The 25,323-nt window shown below is 41.8% G+C and overlaps 1 protein-coding gene across 15 annotated transcripts in view; it reads right to left on the bottom strand.

Moving 5' to 3' along the window:
* The window catches only part of DICER1 (dicer 1, ribonuclease III), a 67,877-nt gene that overhangs the window by 8,747 nt on the left and 33,807 nt on the right, over positions 1–25,323 (bottom strand). For 14 of the 15 annotated variants that reach the window (XM_079126555.1, XM_079126566.1, XM_079126557.1 and 11 more), the window contains 16 exons: positions 24,504–24,672; positions 22,132–22,604; positions 15,054–15,186; positions 13,510–13,752; positions 12,818–12,972; positions 11,067–11,199; positions 10,238–10,313; positions 9,362–9,501; positions 7,651–7,830; positions 7,189–7,402; positions 6,845–6,998; positions 5,634–5,816; positions 5,284–5,389; positions 4,683–4,858; positions 2,897–3,677; positions 260–415 (listed from right to left, as the gene is read on the bottom strand). In XM_079126555.1, coding sequence (XP_078982681.1) covers positions 260–415; positions 2,897–3,677; positions 4,683–4,858; positions 5,284–5,389; positions 5,634–5,816; positions 6,845–6,998; positions 7,189–7,402; positions 7,651–7,830; positions 9,362–9,501; positions 10,238–10,313; positions 11,067–11,199; positions 12,818–12,972; positions 13,510–13,752; positions 15,054–15,186; positions 22,132–22,604; positions 24,504–24,672 — 3,472 coding nt within the window. Of the gene's footprint in view, positions 1–259; positions 416–2,896; positions 3,678–4,682; positions 4,859–5,283; positions 5,390–5,633; positions 5,817–6,844; positions 6,999–7,188; positions 7,403–7,650; positions 7,831–9,361; positions 9,502–10,237; positions 10,314–11,066; positions 11,200–12,817; positions 12,973–13,509; positions 13,753–15,053; positions 15,187–22,131; positions 22,605–24,503; positions 24,673–25,323 lie in introns of those variants that run through there. The other variant, XM_079126559.1, reaches the window with a different exon arrangement.

Below are 25,323 nucleotides of genomic sequence, written 5' to 3'. Positions count from 1 at the left end.
TAGTAAAGTGAAAAGGGCTTTGCTTTTTTTTTAAAGTCAAAATAAAACAAAACCTACCTTTGATAAAGGAAGATAAAAACAAAAGCACCCTCCATTAAAATTATACTCCTTCTAAATTCACAGAAAAGATGGTCTACTTAAAAAGAATGAATTCAGTATATTAAATATCTATTGTAAACATACCATGGACAGGAAACAAGAAACAACAAAATTCTCCAGCTTACCAAAAACTAAATACCTCCAATTACCAAAAACTTACCATTTCATCCTTTTCCCATTTATCTGCGTTACTTTTGTCTTGATTTACTACATAACCAGGAGGAAGCCAATTCACAGGGGGATCAAATATCGACACCACCATGCGGCTGGGCAGTCCCTTCTTTTTGCCAAGGCGATATAGGTTACAGTTGCTGACCTTCAGCAGAAAAGATTCATAAGACACTTACCCGTTAGGATCACTAGGGGAACCATACAAGGTCTATTAATATATTCTCAGCTAAATGGTCTTTATATTACTATAACAGGTCACCAATTTGAAGGACTGCATAGATTTTCTATTTATATAGGAAAAGAGTTTTAAATTCCCAAGTATTCTCTATTCTTTAATATAGTTAGAAAAGTATTTCTTAATAAAAAATAAACTATATTATATATATGTGTGTGTGTGTGTGTGTGCGTGTGCATGTGTGTGAATTCCTTATTAATGAGTCAAACTTCACTAGGCCTTCAAAACACAACCTGGCAATATAAAATACAAACTGCTAATTGCAACTAACAAAGTAGAAAAGAATCCATATAGAAAGTCAAGATGTCACAACCTTTCCAGTGATGTAAGGGACACCTCTGCCTCTAGCTGCCAAGGGAAAACTGGTGCTGTGCCCAGCTGGCCTTCTCTCGGGGAGCCTGAGTGACTTCTACCATAAAGTCCTTCAGATTCCACTCCTCTGTCTGGACGGCCTGCAGCACGTTTCATCCCATGTTTTAACCCAGAGCAAAGGTGACGGAAGCACTGTGCACACATCCTGCCACAGCTTCGCTGCGCTGGCAGCTGCTCCTCCTCCTGCTTCCAGCCCCACCCCAGCTCATTCCAGCAGTGCACCTGCCTGGTTTTCACCCAAGCCTTGGGGGCAGAACGGTGGCCTCACTTCAGTAACAGTATGGCTGCAGGGCTTCATGGGCCCTCTCCACTGCTATTTGGCAAGTACCCACCCCACGAAAGGCATGTGGCCCGAGGCCCTGTGGAAACCAGTCAGAGGGACAAAGCAGTCCTTGCAGTGTGGGGTGGGGGAGGGATCTGCCCAGCCCCCGCTGTGCGCCACAGTGCTCCCCCCACCACCAAAAAGGGAACGGACTCCAGTAAAATGCGCGCTGCCCTTTCCACCTCTGAATACGCAGCCATGTGTGAGGTCGACATGCAAAGGGGACTCCAAGGAATGTGGGCACCACATGGGGAAGGGAGGAAGAACCAAGGAGGAACTCAGGAGAGTCCAAATTCAGGACAGGCAGGAGGCAATGGGAGAGAACAGGCCTCGAGGAAAACAAGGTCAGTGGAGGCCGGGAGATGAGCACCAGGGTCCCTGTGGAGAGCAGCAGGCCACAGCCCGGTGGGGCCCTTGGGGTCAGCTGACCTGGCCTTCATCCCACCTGAGGGAGGCACGGTTATTTCTGCAAGAAATTAGGATCCAAAGGGATCCGAGCAGAGGCAGAGATAAAGTTCTGCGAGATAAAATCCTTCCTTTCTCCATGTACTCACTGTGACTCTCAGGCCGACTTAGAAATCTCACCTGCCCTGGGAGCTTCAACACCACTCTTACAGAGGCGACTCTGCAAAGCACACCTGAGCCCTAACTCACCGATCCCACACGCCACTTCATACTCCACGAGGTCTCAAATCCCCAGTTCTCACCAGCTTCCCTTATTTCTACGATCTGCACGCCACCACCGCTACTGTCCCCAACCCCCCAGCCTGTAAAGGTCCTGTTGGGGCATGACCACCCTGTTTCAAGCGCATCAGCCTCAGACACTGTCTGGACTGTCCTGGACCAGAAGGACAACCTGGCACAGGCCACTGCACTCCCACGCACCCACCTCCTCATCCATGAAACGGGCCCTGGGAGCTGCCTCCTGTAAAATGCTAGCATAGTGCCTGGTACTAGAAAGCGCCAGAAACAGACGAGTGTGACAGGGACAGGCAAGGTCTCCAAACTCTGGGCTGGATCCCAGTGCTGCCCTTACTTGCCATGTGACCTTGGGCAGGCTAACCTCCTGTCTCGCTGTTCCTTATCCATATATAAAAATGGAAACATTCCAACTGAGCTAGCTGTACCTGCTAAGCGCTGGCCATTCTGCCGTTGTCAGTGCTGGGCACACATGTCCACAGGCCTCTAACTCACGATGTCCTGCCTACTTTCCTCCGAAAACCCTTCCTCGGGGTTATCGAGCATTACTCAGAACCTGGTGTCTCTCCTTACACTGTAGAGGGAGTGACCGGCTCTGGGACACCTGTGACTCACTCCCTTGCCAGGCTCCCTGAAGCCTGAGTATTGCTCATGTGCGCACACCTGCGTGCCCAGACACACCCTCCCAACCAACAGCTTTTCACACCTGGGCTAAAGCTCCTGCCTGGGGTGCTCTGCGATTCTTCCTCTCTCCCTCGGGGTCACACACGCTTCATCAACAGGTTTGTTTGAACAGGACGTCTTTCATTTAATACAGCATAGAAACGTCAGCTGACCCCTGAACCCTAGTGTCGACAGCAAGGGGCGCTCGTGCACCTGGCCCCTGTGGAATGAAGGCGTGTGGAGCTTGCTGGGTCCGTCCTGAGTCACACAACACTGCACACCACCGGCAGGCACCCTGGAGAACTCGCTGCTCCGAACAGAGAGCCGCATCTTACCTTCTTGCTTCTCATGTATGACAGGCGGCCCTCGTGAGCGTCGGGGTAAGTGCAAAACAGATACGTGGTGATGGCGTGCTTTAGAAAGGAGTCACCAAGCATTTCAAGCCGCTCCAGGTTAAACCCATCGCTGGCATTTGACAAAGTCAGAGCCTGAAGAATCAGTCCAGGATTGGGGCCCAGAGTCCTCGAGGAGTACCCGACAGAAGGGCTCTGCTCAGCGTCCCTCCGGTCCACGAGCGCTCTAACGGTGTCTATCGTACCGGGCATGGCGGCCATCACGGGATTTCCATCTGAGGTAGATTTGTTAGCATTTCCATCAAGGTATTTATTACTCAGTAGAGTACATTCATTGCTGGGCTTGGGCTGGTTCTCATAATTGTATAAACTCTGAATGGGATATGAGGTAGTTGGTTGTACAGGTATTTCCTGCTTGTAGTAATTCAGCTGATTTCCTTGGCAAAAGTCTCTGTTAGCTAAATCGTAACTGCCATTGGCAAGGGTTTTATTGTAAGAAAGACCATTAACTGCTGTAAGATCTGTTGAAACCTCAGTTTGGAGCTTACTCGGCGACTCGCTGAGTAACGTTCTGCAGTTCACAGACATCTGGTCATGGTTTTCTAAGGAGGTTCTATTAGCACCTTGATGTGCAGCATTTTCAGGGACTACAATTGTGCTGTGCTTACAGTAATTATCATTTTCAGCCGAAGGGGAGTTAGAAATTGAGATGAAAGATTTGCTGTCAATAGATTTTTTCCACCCGAAGTCTAAGTTAGGGTATCTGCAAAGACAATTTTATAACTTCATCAGATTCCTCTAAAGGAGTAGGATAGGAGACAGCAATTTGAATTTTAAAAAATAATAAAGAAAAAAATAACAATTCTCCTCACTTTTAGAGAGAAACTAGTTTCCAAGCTAGAAATCAACATTAGTCGAAACTCTGCTCAAGGTCAATTTCAGAGTGGGATGGGTTTCACGCTGCTGCTCCTCCCCACTCAAGCATAGTGCAATGGCGGACGCACACAGCACAGCCTGAAGGTGGCCTGCAGGACCTGGAGCCACACACTGTGTAGGTGGAAACCAGGCCCTCTGGTTCACCAGGTGAGCAACTTACACGACTCCATGCCTCGGCTTCTGCACCTGGAAATGCAGCTCACAATTCCTACCTCACAGAACTACAGGACTGCCCTAAGAATTAAATGAGCTAATAAAACAGCCTACCTCATTTAAATGTGTACTTAACACTGTAGCAGGTACTCAATCAATAGGGCTCTGATTGTTAATGTTATATTTTTAAAGTTCTTTCAATCCCGAGAATCATCTGGGTTGTCTACCTGACAACCAGAATTAATCCGAATGGTTAAACCAAAAATTTCCTTAGAGTGTAGAGACTATTAATGGGAAGAAAATTATGAACAGAAAGAATACACTGAGGCAACTGCTTTTTAATATACTGGTTTTTGTTTTTTTTTCCAAAGACGAAGCAGTCCTAAAGTGCTGTTTTCACTCACTTCCATGTCAGCACTGAAGGACGAGGGGCCATCTCTGCTTCAGGGGCTGGACTCCCTCTGTAACTTGGTAAGAGCAGAGGGCTCGATAGCCCAACATGCCAATTGTCACTTAGGAGGCCAACAGAGTATTTTTAATGTATTAGATGCCCATGTCTTGCCTTTACTTTTTAATGAAATATTTTATATGAAATTAAGTTTTTAACTTAATTCCATTCTCTTGCAAAGAGGACTTCAGGACCCGTGCTCTTCCTGGCCACCAGTGCAGGCCTACCTACCTAAAATCCGCAGGAAGCGATCTGACTCCCACGCCAGCATCACTGGCTGTCTGGGCTCTTAGCTCCTCTGCAGTCAAAAGGCAGTGAAGGCGGTAAAGTATACTGGGGAGACAAACTGCTTTTCTCCACAGAGATGCTGGAATTGGATGTATAGCACAGAGTTCTGGAACCAGTATCTTTGAAGCAAGGAGAAAGGTGGATAAATATAAAGCAAGGAAGCACACACACACAGACACACACACACGGTTTTTAAAGTAAAGACCAATTTCACTAATGGCTAAAGATGAAAATTACAAATGCTAATAAAAACTAATTTCAAATGTATTTTCTAAATAATCCTGTAAGTGTAAATGGGATTTAGCCTAAGATTCATGAGGATGATTGTGTGATACAACATGGATGGACTAATGATAAAAGCAGAACACTCAATCCTTACTGAAGAGAGCATTCAAATAAAATTCTCTATATAATACTGATTAGAACAAAACACAATCTAAGGTTAGGTGACTTCCCCCAAATCTGCAATCACTCAGTGAACTTGATAATGTAAACTGAAACTCATCTTCAAACACAGGGGGCTATACCAACCCCCACCCAGTACCTGTTTATTCTGCAGGCTCTCCCACTTGGCTTTCCTCTTCTCAGCACTGCTGAGAGGAAGAGCTTTCCCCTTCTGATTCAAATGTCGAGGTGTCAGAAGATTAAGTCTATAAAAATTTCAAAACAGTCTGTCAAACCAGCAAAAATAAGTCTGCTCTCATGGTGGTTTTCCAACTCCAGTGTGCTCACAAATCACCTGCAGGGTTCACTTAACCACAAACTCCTAAACTCCCCAGGTCTCCTGACTTCAGAGTTGACGGGTAGGCCAGGGGTACAGGGAACCTCTGCCGGGGGACCTGACCTCCAAGAAGAAAGCCTCTGGAGCGATCTAACGTCACTGTGGGCTCTTACCTGGAAGATGTGTGGTCCACATCCAGCAGTGGCTGGTTGAGATTGGTCAGGTCAAGGTTATACTTTGTTTTATAATATTCTGCAAAAGTTTCATACTCAGGAGAAGGAAATTTACTGAGTGGGGTAAGATCAGTGTACACATCAGCTACGTAAAATCGATGAGGTTGATCAAAATTGCGGTATCTAAAAAAGAAAAGCAATGATTTTTCTGTTTAACTCAACCATTGTCAAGACACAACTGTTTCAATATAGAAACACAAATTATGATTAAGAATTCAAATGGTTAAAAAGAAATGAAAACATCAACTCCAAAGGATGTATTTCAAGTGAATGTGAAAACAATAAAAACTCTATTTTTAATCAAGTGAAAACTCTGTTCTCTCCTGTTTTATTATTTTTGTTTTTAATATCTATACTTTGATAACATGTGAATGATAAATGGCATCTGAGTATCTATTTCATCAATATAAACAAAAGAGAAAACTTACAATATCCAAAACAACTAATGAATACTGGTTTTTTGTTTGCGTACTGGGGACTGAGTTCTAATTTTCCTTTTATTTGAAGACAGGGTCTCACTAAGTTGTTGAGGTTAGACTAGAACTTGCAATCCTTTCCTCAGCCTCATGAGTCACTGGGATTCCAGGTGTGTACCACCATGCCCAGGTTAATGACCACTTGGATATCACTAATGCTAACCATGAGATAAAATGATTTACTATTTTACCCATGACAGTGATAGACTGATGATAACTGACATTTAAAACACAGATTTCAGCTACCAAAAAAAATCAAAAGATTAAATTACAGGCAAGTACTTTAATTCTTTGAAAAGTGCCTGTATTTAATTTTATTGTCCCCAAAGTTCATTCCTTAAATTGTTACAAAATAAGTGTTCTGACTTATCTTTACTGAGCTTACATAACATTATTCTTTGTATAAATTTCAAGAAGCAAAACTATCATTTGTGATCAAATTCTATAAGACTTTAGGATTAAAAGGCTAGAGGCTTTAGGAAGAAAGACAGTCTACATTATTTGGATTCTCTGACCCTCATAAATGAAATCTCTTCACTAACAGTGTTTTGGTTTCTGTAAAGCAAGTAACCCAGAGAAAACGGCCCCTTCCCCCAAGAAGGTGCATCAGCTCCTGCTGCGAAGGTCAAGAAGTATCACGGCTGTTCTCCCTCCCGCTTACACACCTACACCTACCTTGGAATGATGACTGCATCTTGGTAATCTTCTAATTTAAAGACAAAGGGAGTTTCTTTTGAATATTTTGTGCTGGGAATGCCTATGCGAGCTTCAGATTTCTCAATATCTTCCATGAATTTAAAATCAATGTCCAAAGTGCTGGAGTCATTAACTTAGGAAAGGAAAAAGACTCTTAAGCTTATTAAAATATAATACAGATAAGATTCTTACTTGAGCTGGGCACTGACATGCATCTAATGTAGAGTTATCAAAATAAGAGATTTTTGTAGTATATCTGAATAGCCAACTATAAGCAAAACTTTCATTTTGTAGCTACACTTCAAAGTCAGTGCCCTTCTTACCAACATTAAGAGGTAGAACACAGTATGCTGAATCAGCGTCTGTAGGTTTAAATTCTAGTGCAGGTTTTTCAAGCCGAAGAATATGTGAGAATATATACTGGTGAAGTCTTGTAATCAATTCAAGCATCTGTAGAGACAACGTGAATCCAGACTTCTTCAACTCAATGGATATGGTGACCTCTCCAGAGCGTGTGTACACAGGGAAGTGTGGAATCTTAGCAAAAAGGAAACAAAAGCACTCCTCAAGGTCAGGAAGTCTTCATCCCATTCCAGCTAACTTCAGGAGAAAACGATGCCTTCCCTCAGCAGGGGAGATGCTTCAGCCTTTACTGATACCCCAGTCTTTAAATGTCAAACATGCTGAATCAACAAAGACACCTACTACTAGTTTTCCCTTTCCTATTTGTTTTTTTAAAAGCAAAATCTAGGATATTTCAACAGAAGACATGATGGAGGGTCTACCTGAGGTATGGGCTTGGCTGTCAGTATCCCAAAGCATCGTGTGGTATCTTCGGGGGGATAGAGCTTCCGCCTTCTGAAGTTAAGTTCATCAGGTAAAGGAGTAGTTAAGACCATTCCTATCACATATAGGTAACAGGGCTGCTCGGGTTTGGGGTAACTATCCCTCAAACACTCTGGAATCTAGAGTTGGAAAGAAAAATTGAATATCATGTACAAGCATAAACAGCCTCTATTCTAGATGTTGGCAAGAAAAGAAAATCCTTAGCACTATTAAGGTTGGGATGCAGTTCAGTGGTAGTGTGCTTGCTGTTCTTGTGTGAGACCCTGAGTTCCATTCCAGTAACACGTACAAGGAAGGAGAGAGGGAGAGAGGAAGGAGGAATCAAGAATCACTACAAAATAAAAAAATATGATAAAATCAGCATACTACAAAAAAAAAATCACCGCAGTATACCACTAATGTACTACATTAGATCAACTGTATTTTTTAAAAGAACAACCTTCAGTAACATTTTGATATACAAGTCCTTAAACCTTTTTCTATGCACAAATGTATGTAAATATACACACACTCATATTTTTCAATACAAAAGAAATCACACAACGTATGTGTGTAAAATAATCTGATTTTATCCCCAGTTAAGACATGAGAATATCTGTCAGTGAATCACCACAATCATTTTTAATAGCCATCTCATTATGTGAGTGAGCCATAATTAAATTACCTCAATTGTTTCTAAGGTTTCAATATGAATACACCTTTCAGACTAGGGTCGTGCAGTTTCAGAGGCAATGACAAACCACTGTTATCTGTAGTTAAAAGGTACAAATGATGGACAAGGACAGCAGAAATCTGCTAGACAGTTCACAGTGCAGTACTGCACTTCCCAGAACACTCGTCCTCCGGATCTATCATAGTAAACTAGTCCAATAGGAAAACGCAGCATGAGGAAAGAAAGCATCACAAAAGTAGATAAAACTTACGATTTTTGAAAAACCATTATGACTGTGAATCTCGGAAGTGTTTATTAGCTGGGTACTAATTTTTTTAAAATAAAATTCAGTAAAAACTGTAAAAGCAAAAGAACCATGCATTTAGGCTAAGATGAAAAGTATACAGCAAAATTTTGCTTTTGTTTGAAGTTCTTATGACACGAAAATATAAGTATTTTAAAAATAAGTACTTTAGCAGAAGTCAGACTCAGAGGTTTTCTTTCTCATGTGACTCTGCCAGATGTCACAGACAGGCAACATTTACAGAAGCCACCTCTTCCGACCCCAGTGGCAACATCAGCACTCCTACAGAGCCCCCTGCTCCCACCTTCCCCGCCACCCAGTCCTGTGCGCCTGTCCCCTGCCCACTCATCACACAGACCTCATCTCAGGGCCAATGGTAAGCTGGGCAAGACTCAGACCATGGGGCAGAATCGAACTGTCTCTAAACAAAATGAACTCATCCTGGGTGGAATCTGATTAAGGAGTCCAAGAACCCTCTTAAGGAAAAAAGAATCTCACAAAATGAGTGAAACAGACATCTCAAGTGAGACAAGCTAATCTGAGAGAAATCAGGAATTGGAGAAATGAGCTGTGATCCACTGAGTGGGCCAAATTACAAGACTGGAGAAACAACCACATGGAGGAATTTAGATTGATACAACTTGAAATCAAGTCAGAAAGGCCAGATCTTCATTCAGTTCTGACCGATACTAACTGCTTTTGGGTAGCACTGCCTTCGTTTAGTGGAGCCTGGTCTTCCTGGAACACTGGTCTCTTCTTCATCATGTAAATCAAGCTCTTCTTCATATTTAACAGTTTCTTTTCCAACTGGCATCAAATGTTCATCCAGTTCACCTAAGAAATTAAAAAAGGAGTTTATATAAACAACTCAGATTTTGCCTAATTGGTGAGTAAATAAAACAGTACTGTACGAGGAAGACCGTGAAAGAGCAATGAAAACTGAAGCACCTCTGCCTTTAACAAGCTCACAGCAAGCAGAGTGAAACTTCAGGCTGTCTACCTGGACATTCACAGACTCAGTATGAGCAGGATTGCAAATTCTAAGTCTCAAAACTAAAAACATCTAAGGCTGGGACTGTAGCTCAGTGGTGGGGGCTCACCTAACCTGCAAAAGGCCCTGGGTTCAATGCTCACCACTAGGGGAAAAAAAATCTGAAAAGGAAAACAGCACCCATCACTTCTAAAAGGCCATGGAGAACAAGTCTGCCCACTCAAAACAAAAGAATCACCCTCAACACCGCAAAGACCACGTAAGAGACCAACACGCTGCACACACACTCAGGATTCATGGTCCCAGTTACCAGAAGACCTTTATGTATTTAAGGAGGGTCAGAAAAGGAAGCAAATAAATGGCATTTGTTTGCAGCTGGGCTGTGGAAGAGCTCCCACAACGTGGCAGGTTTTCCAGTTAAATCTGCACTTACACTCACAAAAGCACACCAAGAGCACCAAGTTCACAGCTCTGCAAACTCCTCAGAAACTTGCCAAGTCCTGATGTACCTTTTTTTTTTTTTTTTAACAATGTTTATAATTTATTTTTATTTACATGTTTTTCAACGTGTTTACTTACCGATTTTGTGCAGTTTTTCACAGCAAATGAGAGCTACAACTCTTTCAGCCAATCGTACGCAGCTCATTGGTGGGCCCTAGAAATAACAAAAAACTTTTCTGTTGCATATGCCTGTAGCTGTATTATCACCAGCACATGAAACACTATGAAATCTCTGCCCCGGCATCTTTAAAGATCAATTTACTAGAACAAAGTTCTTCATTTTTAAAGATACTACCAAGTTTTAAAATATCCTAATCTCCATATACGAAATATTCATCTTTAAAAACTCTGCCCTTAAAAAACATAAGTCCTAATTTGATAAATTTCAGTAAGAATTTTATAGTACCTAATTTTCACTAATTTAGAAGATAAAGATGCACTGGGAAATAGATCAGCAGTACTCAGCAGCGTTCTAGGTGCAATATAAATCTGGCATCTTGCAAGATCTGCAAATCAATGCTGGGACCAAGGAAAGGACAAGTTTTACAAAAGGCAGATTTCTGAGTAGCCAACAAGATAACTAGAGTAGTCCAACTATGTGTAATGAATTTTGTGTCACTGTGGGTCTCAAGGTCACAACGGAATGATTTAGTCAAAAATGCTGACAGAGACTTGCGGGGAGGCGGGAACTGCAGAGGTCTTCTAGTGTAATTCTAAGATTCCGGACACTGTAGTCTATTCAAAACCTGAATATGTAACTGACTGAAAAAGAGAACTGTTCAGTCTATTTTTCAAAGTAGACTTTAAAGCCAAGTCGGTAACTTGCATGTTTTAGAGAAGCTAGGGAAAAAAAAAATCCATTAATGACATACTTTAAAAGGCACAATCATTTATTTTTCTAACTTACAACAATGGAGGCTCGAAGAGGTGAGTTGATTGGCAGGTAAAGAGTTGAATAAAATGTACCATCAGGCAACTCTCGAGTTCGACATTTGGGAGCTAGATGAGTAAAAGGATCACTTGGTAATCTAGCACAGTATCTGTGAACAAAAAGAAATTCTGAAGCTGAATATACAAATGAGAAATAGAAAAACTGGTACCGATATTCACAACTGTTTTGATTTCTTACATCCCTCTGCTCATCCACTGGATTGGCATTTCCACATGGAGTATGTACTTCACTATACTTTCAGTAAGACAGAACTGAGAACTTGAAATTCATGTGTGCAACTAGGGAACTATATTGGAGGGGGGTGGTTTACCAGGACTTGAACCCAGGAGTGCTTAACCACTGAGTCACATCACCTAGTTCTTTTTTATTTTGAGACAGGGGTTGGGGGGAGGTCTCTCACGAAGTTGATTAGGGGCTCATCAAGTTGCTGAGCCTGGCCTTGAACTTGTGATCCTCCTGCCTCAGCCTCCTGAGTCACTGGGATTACAGGCATGCACTACCATACCCAGCTGGGAACATTTTTACTCTTACTTTAATTCAAACTGAACCTTGAATTTAAATAGCCACATGTGTCTAGTTCGTGACCATTTTGCACAGCACACAAAGCATTCTTCTGAATCTGTGAACAGAACATATTGCCAGTGTTTGCTCCTTGGTAATCTTACATTTGCCAGCAACTATTGGGGCTTGTGTAAGGAAGGCATCAAAAAAAGATGCACAGATAGAATGACTCAAGAGCAGCATCACAATAAGAAAAGCAATGGGGCAGGGCAGGAAGCGAGGCCCCATTAAGGAGGTGCTGGAATGTAGAGCAGCCACGAGAGGACAGAACCTAGAGATCAGGGCCCCTGAAGGGTAGTCAGATATAGAAATAAATGGCGATGTACATATGTATTCAAACACACACATATATGTGTACATAATGTCAACAGGCAAAGAAACTTTCTAGCTCTGTCCACGAAAAAGTCTGGCGACAGTAACACCCTAGTGTCAATGAACACACCTATGGTCCAGATCTTGGTTTCTAAACACAACTCATTCTCCACTAAAAGGAACCAAGGTCCTTGGCAAAACAGCCACAGTATCAGGGCAGTATTCCTGGGGCAGGAATCTATTCCAATTGAGACTAAAACATCTTGTCCCAGAAAAGAAGGACGCATTCAAGGGCAATGGTGACATGGTTAAAGACAGAGGAGCTAGTCTGAAGGGTTCCTACTGGTCAAATCTGAATTTTTGACATCAAAATTTATTTTGCCTCTGAATAAAAATTTGCCGTGATATATAATCTAGGTACATATCTGTCTTTCTTAATTAGAGATGGTATCAGCTCAGAACAATATATATTAGAACATTCAAAAATATAAATTGATTAATAATCTCATTCACTAGCTGATGGAAGTCAACATTTATAGTACAAAACAATAAATCTTAAGATTTAGAAAAAAATCAAGCCTAATAAAATTACATTAAACCTAATTAAAAGCAGCATGTTACCATGTCAACCTAATCAATAACTACTATGTATTTATTACAATCCTGCTTTTGCATGAAAAAAAGCAACTTTTCTGTTATCAAAATACTGCAGGTCATAATTGAAGACTGATGATTTCAAAATGTAAAAAAATAAAAATGAAAATAATACTTAACAGGTTTAGACTCAAGTCTTGCATTACTCAAAGGTTTCCACATGTAATCTGATTCCGTACCTATTGATGTGCCCAATGGCCGTGTTGATTGTTACTCGGGGGCCCCCATCATCAGGCCTCAACACATATGGTGGGAAAACATCATCGTCATCCACAACAGGATCAACGTCAGCCTCACCAGCATCGACAGACTTGGAACATTTATTTCTCAAAATCTGAACATTTAAAAACAACCAAGGTTAAGAGCAAATGACTTCTCTGACGTATGCTAGTTGCCCGCCTCAGTTCCTACAAAGCTCTGCTGACGGGACACATCCGTCTCTCCTGAGCATACTGCAACATTCACAGGTCACCTGCTAAAGAGAGCTGCTCCCGCTGAATCCCTCCCAGCTCTGATCACGTGGAGACATGCGCCACACAGGACATGGTCTCCACACACACAACACACGTGACCACCAGTGTTGCAGGAGTGCCTATGCTTTCCTTGCCCCCCTCCACTACTCAATCAGCAGTCACTACCCCGTCCTCACCTACAGGACCCTCCCCACTTCCTTACCCATAATCCCCAGGACCAGGACCATTTTCATTGCTATTTTATTGGCAATTTCCAAACACCTCACAAGATACTGCTGGGTCTTTATAATTATTCTAAAATTCCTTGTAGTATATATACTGCAACCCCTTGTTCAGACTATTCTTTGTGGATATGCTGTTTTTATCTAGAAGATACCACATTAACTTTTAGACCTTACCTTTTCAATAGCTTTGTAGGTTTTCAGGTCTTCTTCAAAACTTTTTCTTTTGTCTGTATCTGCTAACATAATGTAATTAGAGATCGGTGCCCTTGCTCTTCCTTTAGATTGAACATAGGATCGATACTCTGTGGGCAAATCAAAACGAACCACCAAGTTGCATTTTGGAATATCAACACCCTCTTCTACAATACTCGTTGCAATAAGCAGGTTTGTCTCATGTGCCCGAAATTTTCTAAGTACCTGAAAAAAATCCACCAAGAAAAGCAATTCTAATAAATTTTCTAAAGGAAATAATATGATAACAATAATTACCAATAGTCATTTCTGACTTACACCCTGGGCATGCTACATCTCTAAGGTCAGCCTAAGTAAGATAAGAGCATCACAGAAGCCCATATGCAGGGCCACATGGATACAAAAACTTCAATGACAGGAGTTTTCAACTGAAAGTGCCCAGACAATCAAAATGCCTTTCTACTTTAAGAGATGTACCCATGTCACAAATCACAGCAAGCCTTCAGGTTGAAGGGGCTGACTTCTTTAATGTCAAGTAGGTCTAACCAACTAAGTGAACAGATGAAACCACTTCTAGAGTCCTGTGGCTATTCGGATTCTGCATGATGATATTTCCTATCTGTGAGACCACAGCTAATAGCTCTCCCAATACCAAAACTCTTATCACTGAAATCCCTGATTCACTTAAAATTAAAAATTACAAGCAGAGCATTTCTTATCTTTTGGCATGTTGGGAAATTTTCAGTTTAAAAAGTCAGAATTGATTAACAAAATGAAAGCTTTCTCACGTGAGATTTAAAATTTTATCACTCCCTAGTCCAGGGTAAGTTAAATAGTAACATAGTTGGTTCTCAGATAGTCAGATCTATTTGGTTCTGGACTCCCTGAGCCCAGAATACTATCAAAAAGCTCTAATGAAAATGCCTTTAACAACTGTGAGTCTGCTAAATTTAAGTTAAATAAAAGGTCTTTTTTTTTTTTTTTTGTAAGCCTGAATACTGTATTAGCTTTCAACATCTTTATAATTGTCTTCTATACAAAACCTTTAAAAGCACAAATTTTAATCAAAAATCTACAAAATACAGTGCTATTTTTTGAAGTATTCAACCAAGGCAGGACTTTAAATGGAATGAGAGAGAGAGAGAGACAGAGAGAGAGAGAAAAACAAACATATTTTAGGAAAAGATTTCAGGTGTTGCTTCATAGCTGTACAGAGCCTCTGGGAGTTATGGCTACCCCGGCTTCGATTTTCTGAGCTATAGCTGTGACATCAATTCAATAAAGGAAAATGAACTGGCTGACAACAATTAAGACACTAAATTGATTTATCAGATGGCTATTCTATGAACATATATACCACCATAGAGCACCTCACAGGACAGCGGTTCCAGAGTTAAACAAGTGTCCTCTATTACAAAAGAAAAAGAAATTGCTGAGAACCATGAAGAAAGGGAGTTACTAAGGCAAAGTCTGTCTGTACCATGTTCTGAAAATTGCTATTGTACAGTTATGTTGATTTAAGTTACCTCTTCCTGCTTTCTGAACTCTGCTTCCATCTGTTTGTTACGAGGCTGATTCTTTCCGATGCCATGTCCAGTTATAAAGTTGCTGCTGATATAAGCCAGCTCTGGGTCTTGTTTGCCAGCTTCCTTTATCAATCTAAGAAAATTATACACATTTGGAAGTTAAACACTGCTGAGGGAAAAACATTTAAACTTTTGTTTTTAAGGTCTCCTTTAAACTAGAAATACATGTATAGTATTTTTTGCCAACATACCAAACAAAAAGGTATTGTTGCTTTGTTTTTCCCTACCCACAGTTCAACACATGCATCTGTGGACCAAGTACTTACAATGCTGTACATGAGGCTGATTTCTGCTGACAAATGAAATGCGGGAGCTACCTCCAACTTTTGATTGGTGGTGATGATATAACAGGAACTTGGCCCAGAGTAGGACCAGACTAGTTAGAGAGAAACACAGATCCTTGCAACCTTTGTTTCAGAACTGGACTTCTCAGGAAAGACACACTGTCACACAACGGGCTTCGGCAGGCGCCGAGCTCTTTCCTCTGTGGCAGTGCACACACAGAACAAGGACTGCAGAGCCTGACACCAAGCGGAGGGGCTCAGGCCCCTCTCCATGTGGCAAAAGAGTTCCAGTCACATGTGGAAAAGAACAGTTGCTTCTTTTCATCTTCCCCAGCACCCTATGTCTCTGGAAGCAGAGCTCCTGGGTCAGAAATGCTTGGTCATTTCGACACCTTCTGATCCCCAGGTTGCTGACCAGCGCTGGTACAGCAGGGGAATGGACATTAGCACAGCAATGCCATGGAGTACCCACCCCCTGTCATGACAGAGACCCCTGAACTGCAGTCCCCTTCCTGCTTGCTCCTCTGTATTAAACTGGAATACCAGTAACCAAGAGCTGCCTTCTGGCTAAGACATGGAAAGAGCTACAGGACAGGATTGTATTACATGGGCACCAAAGGTTAACAGTTAGTGCTGCCATTACAGCTATTTTGGAAATACCCACATTCGAAAACTCAGCACACAGGATAAATGGTTCCACACCTGACATAAGTGATTCCATATGGATCCTCTGAAGTCATACATAGTATAAATTCTTAATAGAAAATTGCATTTTTAAGTCAGAGCTTTTTTGTTTTGTTTTGTTTTTAAATATATGAAACAGGTTAATTTTCAAAGAGCTGGAAGAAACTGAGTGGCCATCTAGAATATCTCCTGTCCCCAGTCAGCAGAACACTTGTGTATGGGGGAGGCTCAGGAGTCTGGTCCACAGTCTAAGGGCTTAAAATGTCCAGAACCTGAAACTTTTTTATCATGTTCCAAGGTTCTTAAATTATTTTATTATGATAAATATATGATGCCAGTAAAAGAGAACAAAAAGAATTATATGCAAATAGCATGCCCAAGAGTCTAAAAATTGAAATAAATTATCTTAGAAATAACATGTACTTCCAAATTTTACTTTATAGAAATAGCATCAATTTGAATGCAGTAAAGGTTTTAAAAAATGCATTCCAGTTACTCTTAATTAAGCAAAGAATGTATTTGGCCAAATTTATCAATCGGGCAGAATTAAATCATCTGAAACGTGGCAACGTTAACATAATGCTTCTCTCCTTAATGACACCCGCACAGTACTGCAGGGAACAGAAGAGGCAGCACACACAGCGACGAGGACATCTTGGAAGCAGTGCTCAAACGCCACACCTACGCTGATGACATCCAGAAAAGGATCTCTCTACCGGAAGGATTTAAGGGAGGGCCAACCATGTCCCAAGATAAAGCGTGCACAGTCCTCTGGGAGTTTCCAGAGACTAACAGACTGCCTAGAGGCTTCGCGGTGCTGGGTGCAGTGGCGCGCGCCTTAAATCCCTGTAATGGGGAGGTTGAGGCAGGCTGACTGCAAGTTCCCTGACTCAAAACAAGAAATAAAAAGGGTTGGGCACGTGGCTCAGTGGTAAATGGCCCTGGGTGAATCCCTCGGACCAAAGAAAAGAAAACAAAAGAGAAGAGAAGAGAGAAAGAGAGAAAGAAAGAAAAGAAGGAAGGAAGGAAAGGTAGGTAGGTCATCGTGGACTGGGCCAGAGAAAATTGTGTTTGAATTTTCAACTGAGTTTATATGAATTACTCCACAAACATGCTGCTTGATCAACTATACTGTTCTCCAGTGCTCTGGGTGCTTCTCGCTGAATGAAGAATCAGGTTTCAGAAAATTCTCCAATCCAGGGCTGGGGGTATAGCTCAGTTGGTTGAGTGTTTGCCTCTCAAGCACAAGGCCCTGGGTTCAAATCCCCAGCACCTCAAAAACAAACAAACAAAGAAAATTCTCCAATCCAGAGAATGTTTTTGAAAAATTCTGTAAAAACGCACTATTAATAAAATAAAACTTGCTGGGCACGGTGGTACACTCCTGTAATCCCAGCATCTCAGAAGGCTGAAGCAGGAGGATGGCATGTTCAAAGCCAGCCTCAGCCACTTAGTGAGGCCCTAAGCAACTTAATGAGGTGCTGTCTTTAAATAAAATATAAAAAAGGGCTGGAGATGTGGCTCCATGGTTAAGAGCCTCTGGGTTCAATCCCCAGTACAAAAAAGAAAAAAAAAAAAAAAAAGAAAAGAAAACTTAAAAAACATTAAAAGTAAAATGCCTACTTTATTATATTTAGCAGATATAAAAGCACCATCAAACTGCTTCTAAGAGTGTCCACGTTTACTCTTGACCTCTCTCTGCAACTCTGGGCAAAAGGAAGACCTTGCTGTATTTCTACACAACACCTCCCATTAGACTAGAGATAGTATGGCCAAAACCAGAAAATATGTAAACAAAAACTAGTGTATTACTTAAAAATTGTGATTTGACTAAACATACAGTGCAGACAACTGTAAAAGAAAATTTTTCAAAAAAAAACCCTGAAATTTCTACCATGTACTTGAAGCACGTTATCAACAATATCACTAAAAGACTCCCTTACTTCTTATATTTTCTTGTCAGTGAGGAAACCAAATACATTTCTTTATAATCTTAACAAAATCCAAACCAAACCAAAACAACCATCCCTCTCACTGACAGCCACAGAACATCATACTGCTGCCGTATCCCCAAGTGTGTCCATAAAGAACTTGAAGACTGTAGTATTACTGTGTGACAGGGATGTAACGGCATTTTCATATACACTGCCTTTGTTTTAACAAACGAACAAAGAAGGTAAGTATTACTAGTATAAAAGTTAAATAAATTTCATAAAATATACATCCATAGGCAGGCAGAAGTAAAATGGCATAGTTCCTTTGGCAAAATGGCTGGGAAACAACAAGAGCCTTGTATTTTTATATTTAAAAAACACACCCACATTTGAAAGTAACCTTTAAACCCCTATTAAGGTAAAAAGGGTAATGAAGCATCCTGCTACCAAACAAGGAAATAGTCAAAAACACAGAAGGATACATACACGTCAAAGGAACACAGGAACTCAAAGTACTTGCAATGGTAAAGCTGAAGGAGCGTGTGCAGCAAAATAGATAACAGTACTGGATTATCACCTGAGGCCTGAAAGAAACGTGGGTCCGTACTGATAAAAAATACATGATCTGGTAAATATGATCAATAAAACGAGAGGCGATAATAGAATTCCAAACACCGTTCCACTGAAACATGCCCCCCCAGGTGAGCTGGCCTTGGAGACCTGCTTCTGAGGCATGGAGAGAAGGTGAGACTGGCACACACCATCACTACCAAGTGGCCAACTTAACATCAGCAATGCTGCCTCACTCAAACGCCACCAGTCCCGGGTATGATGTGGCCAGAAGGCACCTCTGTAGGGTTCTTCAGAATCCAAGAATCCAAAAATACATCAGACACCCCAAATGGAGGGGAACTCTATGAAATGCTTGAGCAGCACTCCCCAAGACTGGCCAGGCCGTCAAAAACAAGGAAAGACAGGGAACCTGCTAGCAGAGCAGAGGAGACTGAGGAGATGTGACAGTAATGCAATAGGATACCTGGGATTAAAAAGAGGATGGGCGTAGAACACAGTCTGATGTGTGGTAAGGACTAAGGCGCCATGTTAGTTTTCTCAGTTGTGACAAATGGTGACGTGCTAACAATGGGAGAAACTAAGTCTGGGTATGAATATGGGAACAATTTGCACTACCTTTCCAACTTTTCCATAAATCTAAAACTATTCCAAAACAAAAAGTCATTAGGAAAAAAGCATGGAGGGGCAGAGACAAATGCCAAACCTCACGATACTAGTAAATCACAGGACAAAGAAGACACCACCTGGTGACCGACCCAGAGCCATTTTCTGTCACTGGGTATCTGTTAATTTTGGCAGGATCACAAACTGAGTCTTGGTTTCTTGATCTGTAAAATGGTTCCCTCATGGTGTGCTGTGAAAAAAAAATTCGGTATACATGAAAGTAACCTATAAAACCCAATAGAAGGTAAAAGGAAGGCCATACACACGAGGCTGAGCACGTACCTACACCACACAGGAGCTGGGAGTGCGCTTCACATCAGCATAGAAACCTAGATGTCCGCTGCAAGCGCTTACACTCCCATGAAACCGGCCACTGAAGGAGGGTTTCCTCCCATTAAACTGATGGAGGAAAGAATCTGGATTTCAGGAAGTTTTTCTAAGCTTATTAAAAAGCTTACTGGAACAAGACTTCTATTGTACATTTAATTAGTTGCCCATAAAGTCAACCTCAGACTGCTCTTGATTCATCCTATAACACTAGATTCCAGTCGCATTTTATGAAAGCTGATCACAATTAATCTGATCCTTAAAGTCAATAGGAAGTAACTGATTGATTCTGGATAAACCTTTCCAGGCTAATATTCCTGCAATGAAAACTGGCAAAGCTCTGCATGAAAATAACATGAGATCGATGCCCCCACGAGGCAGCTGTAGGGGACCGTATAGGAATGGGGGAAGGAAAATAAGCTCCCATCGTTCTTCTTTCCAAGCCCCAGAAAATGACCCTAGAAATGCCTTTTTCCCATTCTGAGAAATAATCCCCAGCCAGTCCTGCGCAGGTCTCCTGGCCATCTTCCCACTGTGAAGCACTGGTTTCCAGGGCTGTGAGGCCCAGGGGCATGACGATTATACAAAGAAATGGAAACTAGGAGTTGGGATATTAGGCATCTAGAATCGTCCTGCCACTGACTAGCAATTTAATGTCAAGCAAATCACTTTTCCTCCTGGGGCACTTTCTCTTTTTTATAAAAATAAGTGGGTTGGATTAGATAGTCAATGAGGTCCCTTTCCAACCTTAAACTTCTGATTTAAAGTAATTCAGTACCTAAAGTTATTTTATTCCATATTCATCAGAAAGTTCAGGCTCAATTGACTATGAAAATCACCAGACTAAAAACTGCCAGACGACTACCCTCGAGTCCAATTTCTCGTCACTCAAAAAAATTTAAAACCCCCAAACATTCAGAAGCAGTTAAAAAAAAAAACCCAAATTACCTCAGGAAACAAAGCTTAATTTTTCCTCAGAGATCACCATTGCAGAAAAGGCTCTTAGAGAGCAACTCTAGTCAATTAATAGATCGCACAGAAAAGTTGATTGTCTTAAGTACAAAATAAGGACACTTTTTTGGTAGAAAATAATTGAATATCTATCCACAAACCAAAAGGACCATATGTTAAGTGATCATTTGACACAAATTTAATCATAGTTCTTTGGCTGCTCTACATTCAGGAAAAACTAACCTTTACTGAAGAGGGGGAAGGAGTTGGAATCCACAACCTAAATATAGGCTCGCTGTCGCCTTTGCTGATATTCTCAGGACTCTTCCTAACACTATTCTCTTCTCATTCAGAAAATGTCAATGTGTAGTTTACACTCCAAATCATACTGCAAGTCCAGCTCTCAAGCTTTCCCAGTGCATCCTGGAAGGCAGGAACCCGTCACCTAGCATGCTGGGAAAAGTCTTGCCTCAGCTCCAGCAGTCAACCCAGAAGACTCCTGTGACCTCAAAAGGGGAGGAGACTTTCCCCCATCAAGCAAGCAAGCAAGCAATTCTGCAGCAGCAGACACCAGTGGGGTGTCCTCTAATTTAATTTAATTCTGACACTGTCTACCTGGTCCCCAAGTCTACTCTTAGAACTTCAGATGCCAACCAAAGCCCCTGGTGGTTTTACCGCAGATGGTTTCTAGATTTGATACAGTGATCCCGAGAAGTTAGGAACGCCCTGGTTCACTGGTTTAATACAAAGGACACTGACAGGAGAAGCACAGGATGAAGCTCAGGGGAAGGGCTCCGGGCAAGCCCCCTCCAGGCACCCCCGCGCTCCAGCTCTCCTGAAGCTCTCAAGACCTTGTCCCTTGGGTTTTTATGGAGGCTTCATTACAGGGCATTGACTGATTAAATCACTGGCTGTTGGTGACCAACTCAGGTTCAGTCCCTCTCCCTCCCCGTAGGTTGCAGGTGGGACTAAAAAGTCCCAACCCTCTAATCTTGCCAGTTTTTCCAGTGACCGCCCCATGCTAAAGCTATTAAGGGGCTGGCAGCCATAAATCACATCATTAGTATATAAAAGAGACTTAGGTATCACTGTGAAGATTTTAAAGGGCTGTATGCCAGAAAACAGGCACAAGGCTGACAAGTTTTTTCAACATATCACACTAAGGAAAAAAGTTCACATAAAAAAAAAGCCACAGCACCCAGATAAAACTTATCCTAAGATTATTTGAAGGAGAAAGCTTGATGTGAAATGCTTAACACATGCCTAATATTTAATTAAAGGTTAATAAATATCTGAACTGAATCTCACAAATACAAAACAAGGAATACTCTACTTAAATATTACTTAATTTTTGTATTTCTCTATTTTAAGTCAGAACAGATTAACATCCTTCAAGACAAAAATCTCAGTCATGTTAAAATTAGAGAGCAACTGTGTTTACAGACATCTCCTGTGCAACACCAGCGCAGTGTGACGATGAACAACGATGGGGCTGACAGGGTCACTGGGCCACCAGTCGGCTGGCCTTGAGCCCCTTCAGCTGCGGCCTCTCCAGGGGAAAGGTGCTCCACTCCACCCGGAACGCCAACCTGGGAGGCTCACCTGTTGAGGACGACTGCTGTGTACCTTCTTTCCACGAAAATAATTCCGCATAAAATGTTGGTAAAGGGAGAAGGAAAATTCGTCTCTGGCTTCTCTTTTTCTCCGATTTCCTCGTCCTCGTCCTCATCCTCGGAGTCACTCCAAGACACATAATCGTCCTGGTTCCTGTTGTTGTACCACTCGACACTTTCAAACTGCTGCCGCTCGTAGGGCTTATACTTGCGCAGGATTTCGAGCAGCTTTATGACTTTAGGAGTCACGAACCTCAGGTCAAGCGAGGCGGGCGAGAAGTGCTCTTCACACAGGGCGTGGATTTTCCTCAGGAAAGTGTCTGTGAACAGGAGGAACTTCCTGTGCAGCTCCTCTTGCTCATGTTTGATGTATTTCTGAAGTTCCCTCACCATCATGCCAGCTACTTTATCTGCACACCAGGGTCCCAGAACCACCAACACTGCACGACAGTCTGACAGAATCTATCAGAAAGAAGAAAGAAGAAAGAAGAAAAAGAGGAGAGCAAACGCTACCATGCAGCACTGTTACCTAGGGTTTAAATGGGACCTAAATTGCCCTCTGAAAGCTCTTCAAAATCCATTTACCCCACCAATACAAACACTGAGGCTAGCCCTCTAATTCAGGTGGTTAAGAAGACCAGTGGTCTGCTATTTCATGTGCCTATGCCTAGAACCACCTCTTTTTCTTTTTTCCCAGAAAAAAATAACAAAGAGAAAAGATGCAATTGAACCAAGTTAATGAAACCTAGAAAACCTTCACTTTAGGTCTGTGTGTTAGTTAGGACAACAACAGTCATTTATTTCTTGCCAAGTTATGCAAAGAACTATGTAACAGAGCAATTTTTACTTCAGCAACTTTTGCCCTTCAAGAAGTAGCAAAACAATTTTCCTTGAACTTTATCTATGTACAACATTCCTTGGTCTTATATAAATATTTCACTACAATGAATATGTAACAGTAAGATTATGGGTGAATTTTTGCTAGCTGATAGCCCAGCACCTCAGGTTGTAAAGGTGAGACTATTCTGAACTCACTATACAACTGTTCTCTGGCATTACTTCATTGAAAATACCACCACAATTGCACAACTGCAGAGTTCCTTATCTTTAAAATCCCAGCTAAATCTAGATTCAGATCGTGGAAACTGCCCAGGGTGCCACGCCTCACAATTCTAGCTCAGAGTTGTTACAACTAGGCTATCACACAGGAACTGCCAGTTCTACACACCAAGCACAAGACACACTGGGTTGAAGATAGACTAAGCAAGAATTCAAAGAATAAAAAACATCTGGATATCTGCACAGTGGAACATGCCACGCCTATAATTCTGGCTACTCAAGAGGCTGTGCAGGAGGATCACAAGTTCAAGGCCAACCTGGGAAATCTAGTCACCCAAGAAAAAATAAAAAGGACTAGGAGTACGGCACAGTGGTAGAGCACCTCTGGATTCAATCTCCAGTACCAAGAAAAATATCGACACATGAGAAATTACAACCCACATTCAACACAGTACTAAATGCAAAACGGTGCCAACTCTAGGACAGTGGTCTTCAAGCTTCGATGCATCAGGATCACCAGAGGGCTCGTCAAACTCAAAGCTCAATTCTGGGGACTGCATCTAGTTTAACCCAGCAGGTGTTGGGGGGCATGACTTGCATGACTAATATGCTAAGAGGGTGGGATACTCGTGCCACCATGTGAAGCCCAACTTAAGACCACCTCCCTAAAGGCTCTCTTGCAAGGTGCAGTACCCAGCACTCAGGGTGACAGGCTCATGTCCAGGTACATACACCTAGAAATAGAAGAAGTCCTATGTTCAAGGGTTGGAGTAGGAACTAACTTACCGGAACAAAAACAAAATAAAACCCAACTTACTCCTTACACTTAAATAACCATAATTTGGAACCTAACTTGTCTCCTTAAATCCGGAAGGTCCAAGCTTAAAAATATACATATCTGGCCAGGTGCAGAGGTGCAAGCCTGTAATCCCAGCTTCTCTAAAGGTTAAGGCAGGAGGATGGAGTTCGAGACCAGCCTGGACAACCTAGCAACACCCTGCCTTTTTGAAAGACTGTATCAATATAAAGTAAAAAGGGCTGGGGATGTGGCTCAGCAGTAGAACACTTGCCCAGCATGTGTAGGCCCTGGGTTCAATTCTCAGTACCACAGAAAGTAAATAAGTAAATATCTGTCAGGAAAACTCAACCTTCAATCCAATATGATATGTTTAATGATACATGTCCAAGGCTTTAAACTAAAATATATAGAAAAGAGCCTCTCGTTTCTAAGATGCATATTTTCATCTCAATATTAAAAATAAACAAGTTTTTTTCATTATGCTTTACTTTGTATTTGCTTACCTGTTTAGAAATTAAAGTAGAATCTCTTTCTTTTGAATGTACAGATATATTACAGTCATTGATAAAATTAAGTGCTTCCTCTAATTCCATCAGCAGTCTTTCATAAAGCCCACTTCTGTCAATAAATGGTCCGCAATCTACCACAATCTCACATGGCTGAGAAGTATATCTTTAAGATCAGAAACAGGTTGTCAATATCACAATAGAGAAGATACTTCAAAAACTTTTTTCTAAAATCAAAGACAAAGAAATTCCAAAATGTTGGCAATGGTGTAGGACTTAGGTATTTATTTTAGTACTTTTCTGTATTACTGAATCTCTCCACAGAAAATGCGTAACACTATTTGCAAACTGGCACATCGTTATTTACAAGACATTTTCCAAAGGACAGGGAGAAGAGGGGAAAAGAGAATACAAGCCGGGCATCTGTTACTCTGCAAGCCTACGCCGGGGCCTGGCCTAACGTTTATTTTATCCTCACACAGGATTACGAAGGAAGTGAGGGTTCGAAGGCATTAAATGTTTCCACCAAAACCCAGACTGCCTTCCTCCGAAAGCCTCTTTGAGTCAAGTCCCTTTGCTTCATCTTTAAACACAGGCACGGCATGAGCCTTGCACGTCTAACTAGTTTCAGTCTGTATCTCCACGCAGGCCAGCAGGTGGACTCACCACCAGCCTTCAGAGTACCACCAGGAAGTGCCTTTTATCTGTCCCATGTTGGCCTCTTAGGTTGCAAGGAACAAAGACATAAGGCTGGTGTTCAAAGGCTTTTGTGGAGAGAAATTTGGGTTTTTTGGTTTTGTTTTTGGGATTAGATTTC

Source organism: Sciurus vulgaris (assembly GCF_902686455.1).
Source record: "Sciurus vulgaris genome assembly, chromosome: 2".
NCBI lineage: Eukaryota > Metazoa > Chordata > Mammalia > Rodentia > Sciuridae > Sciurus > Sciurus vulgaris.
This window is presented reverse-complemented; position numbering and strand designations above follow the sequence as displayed.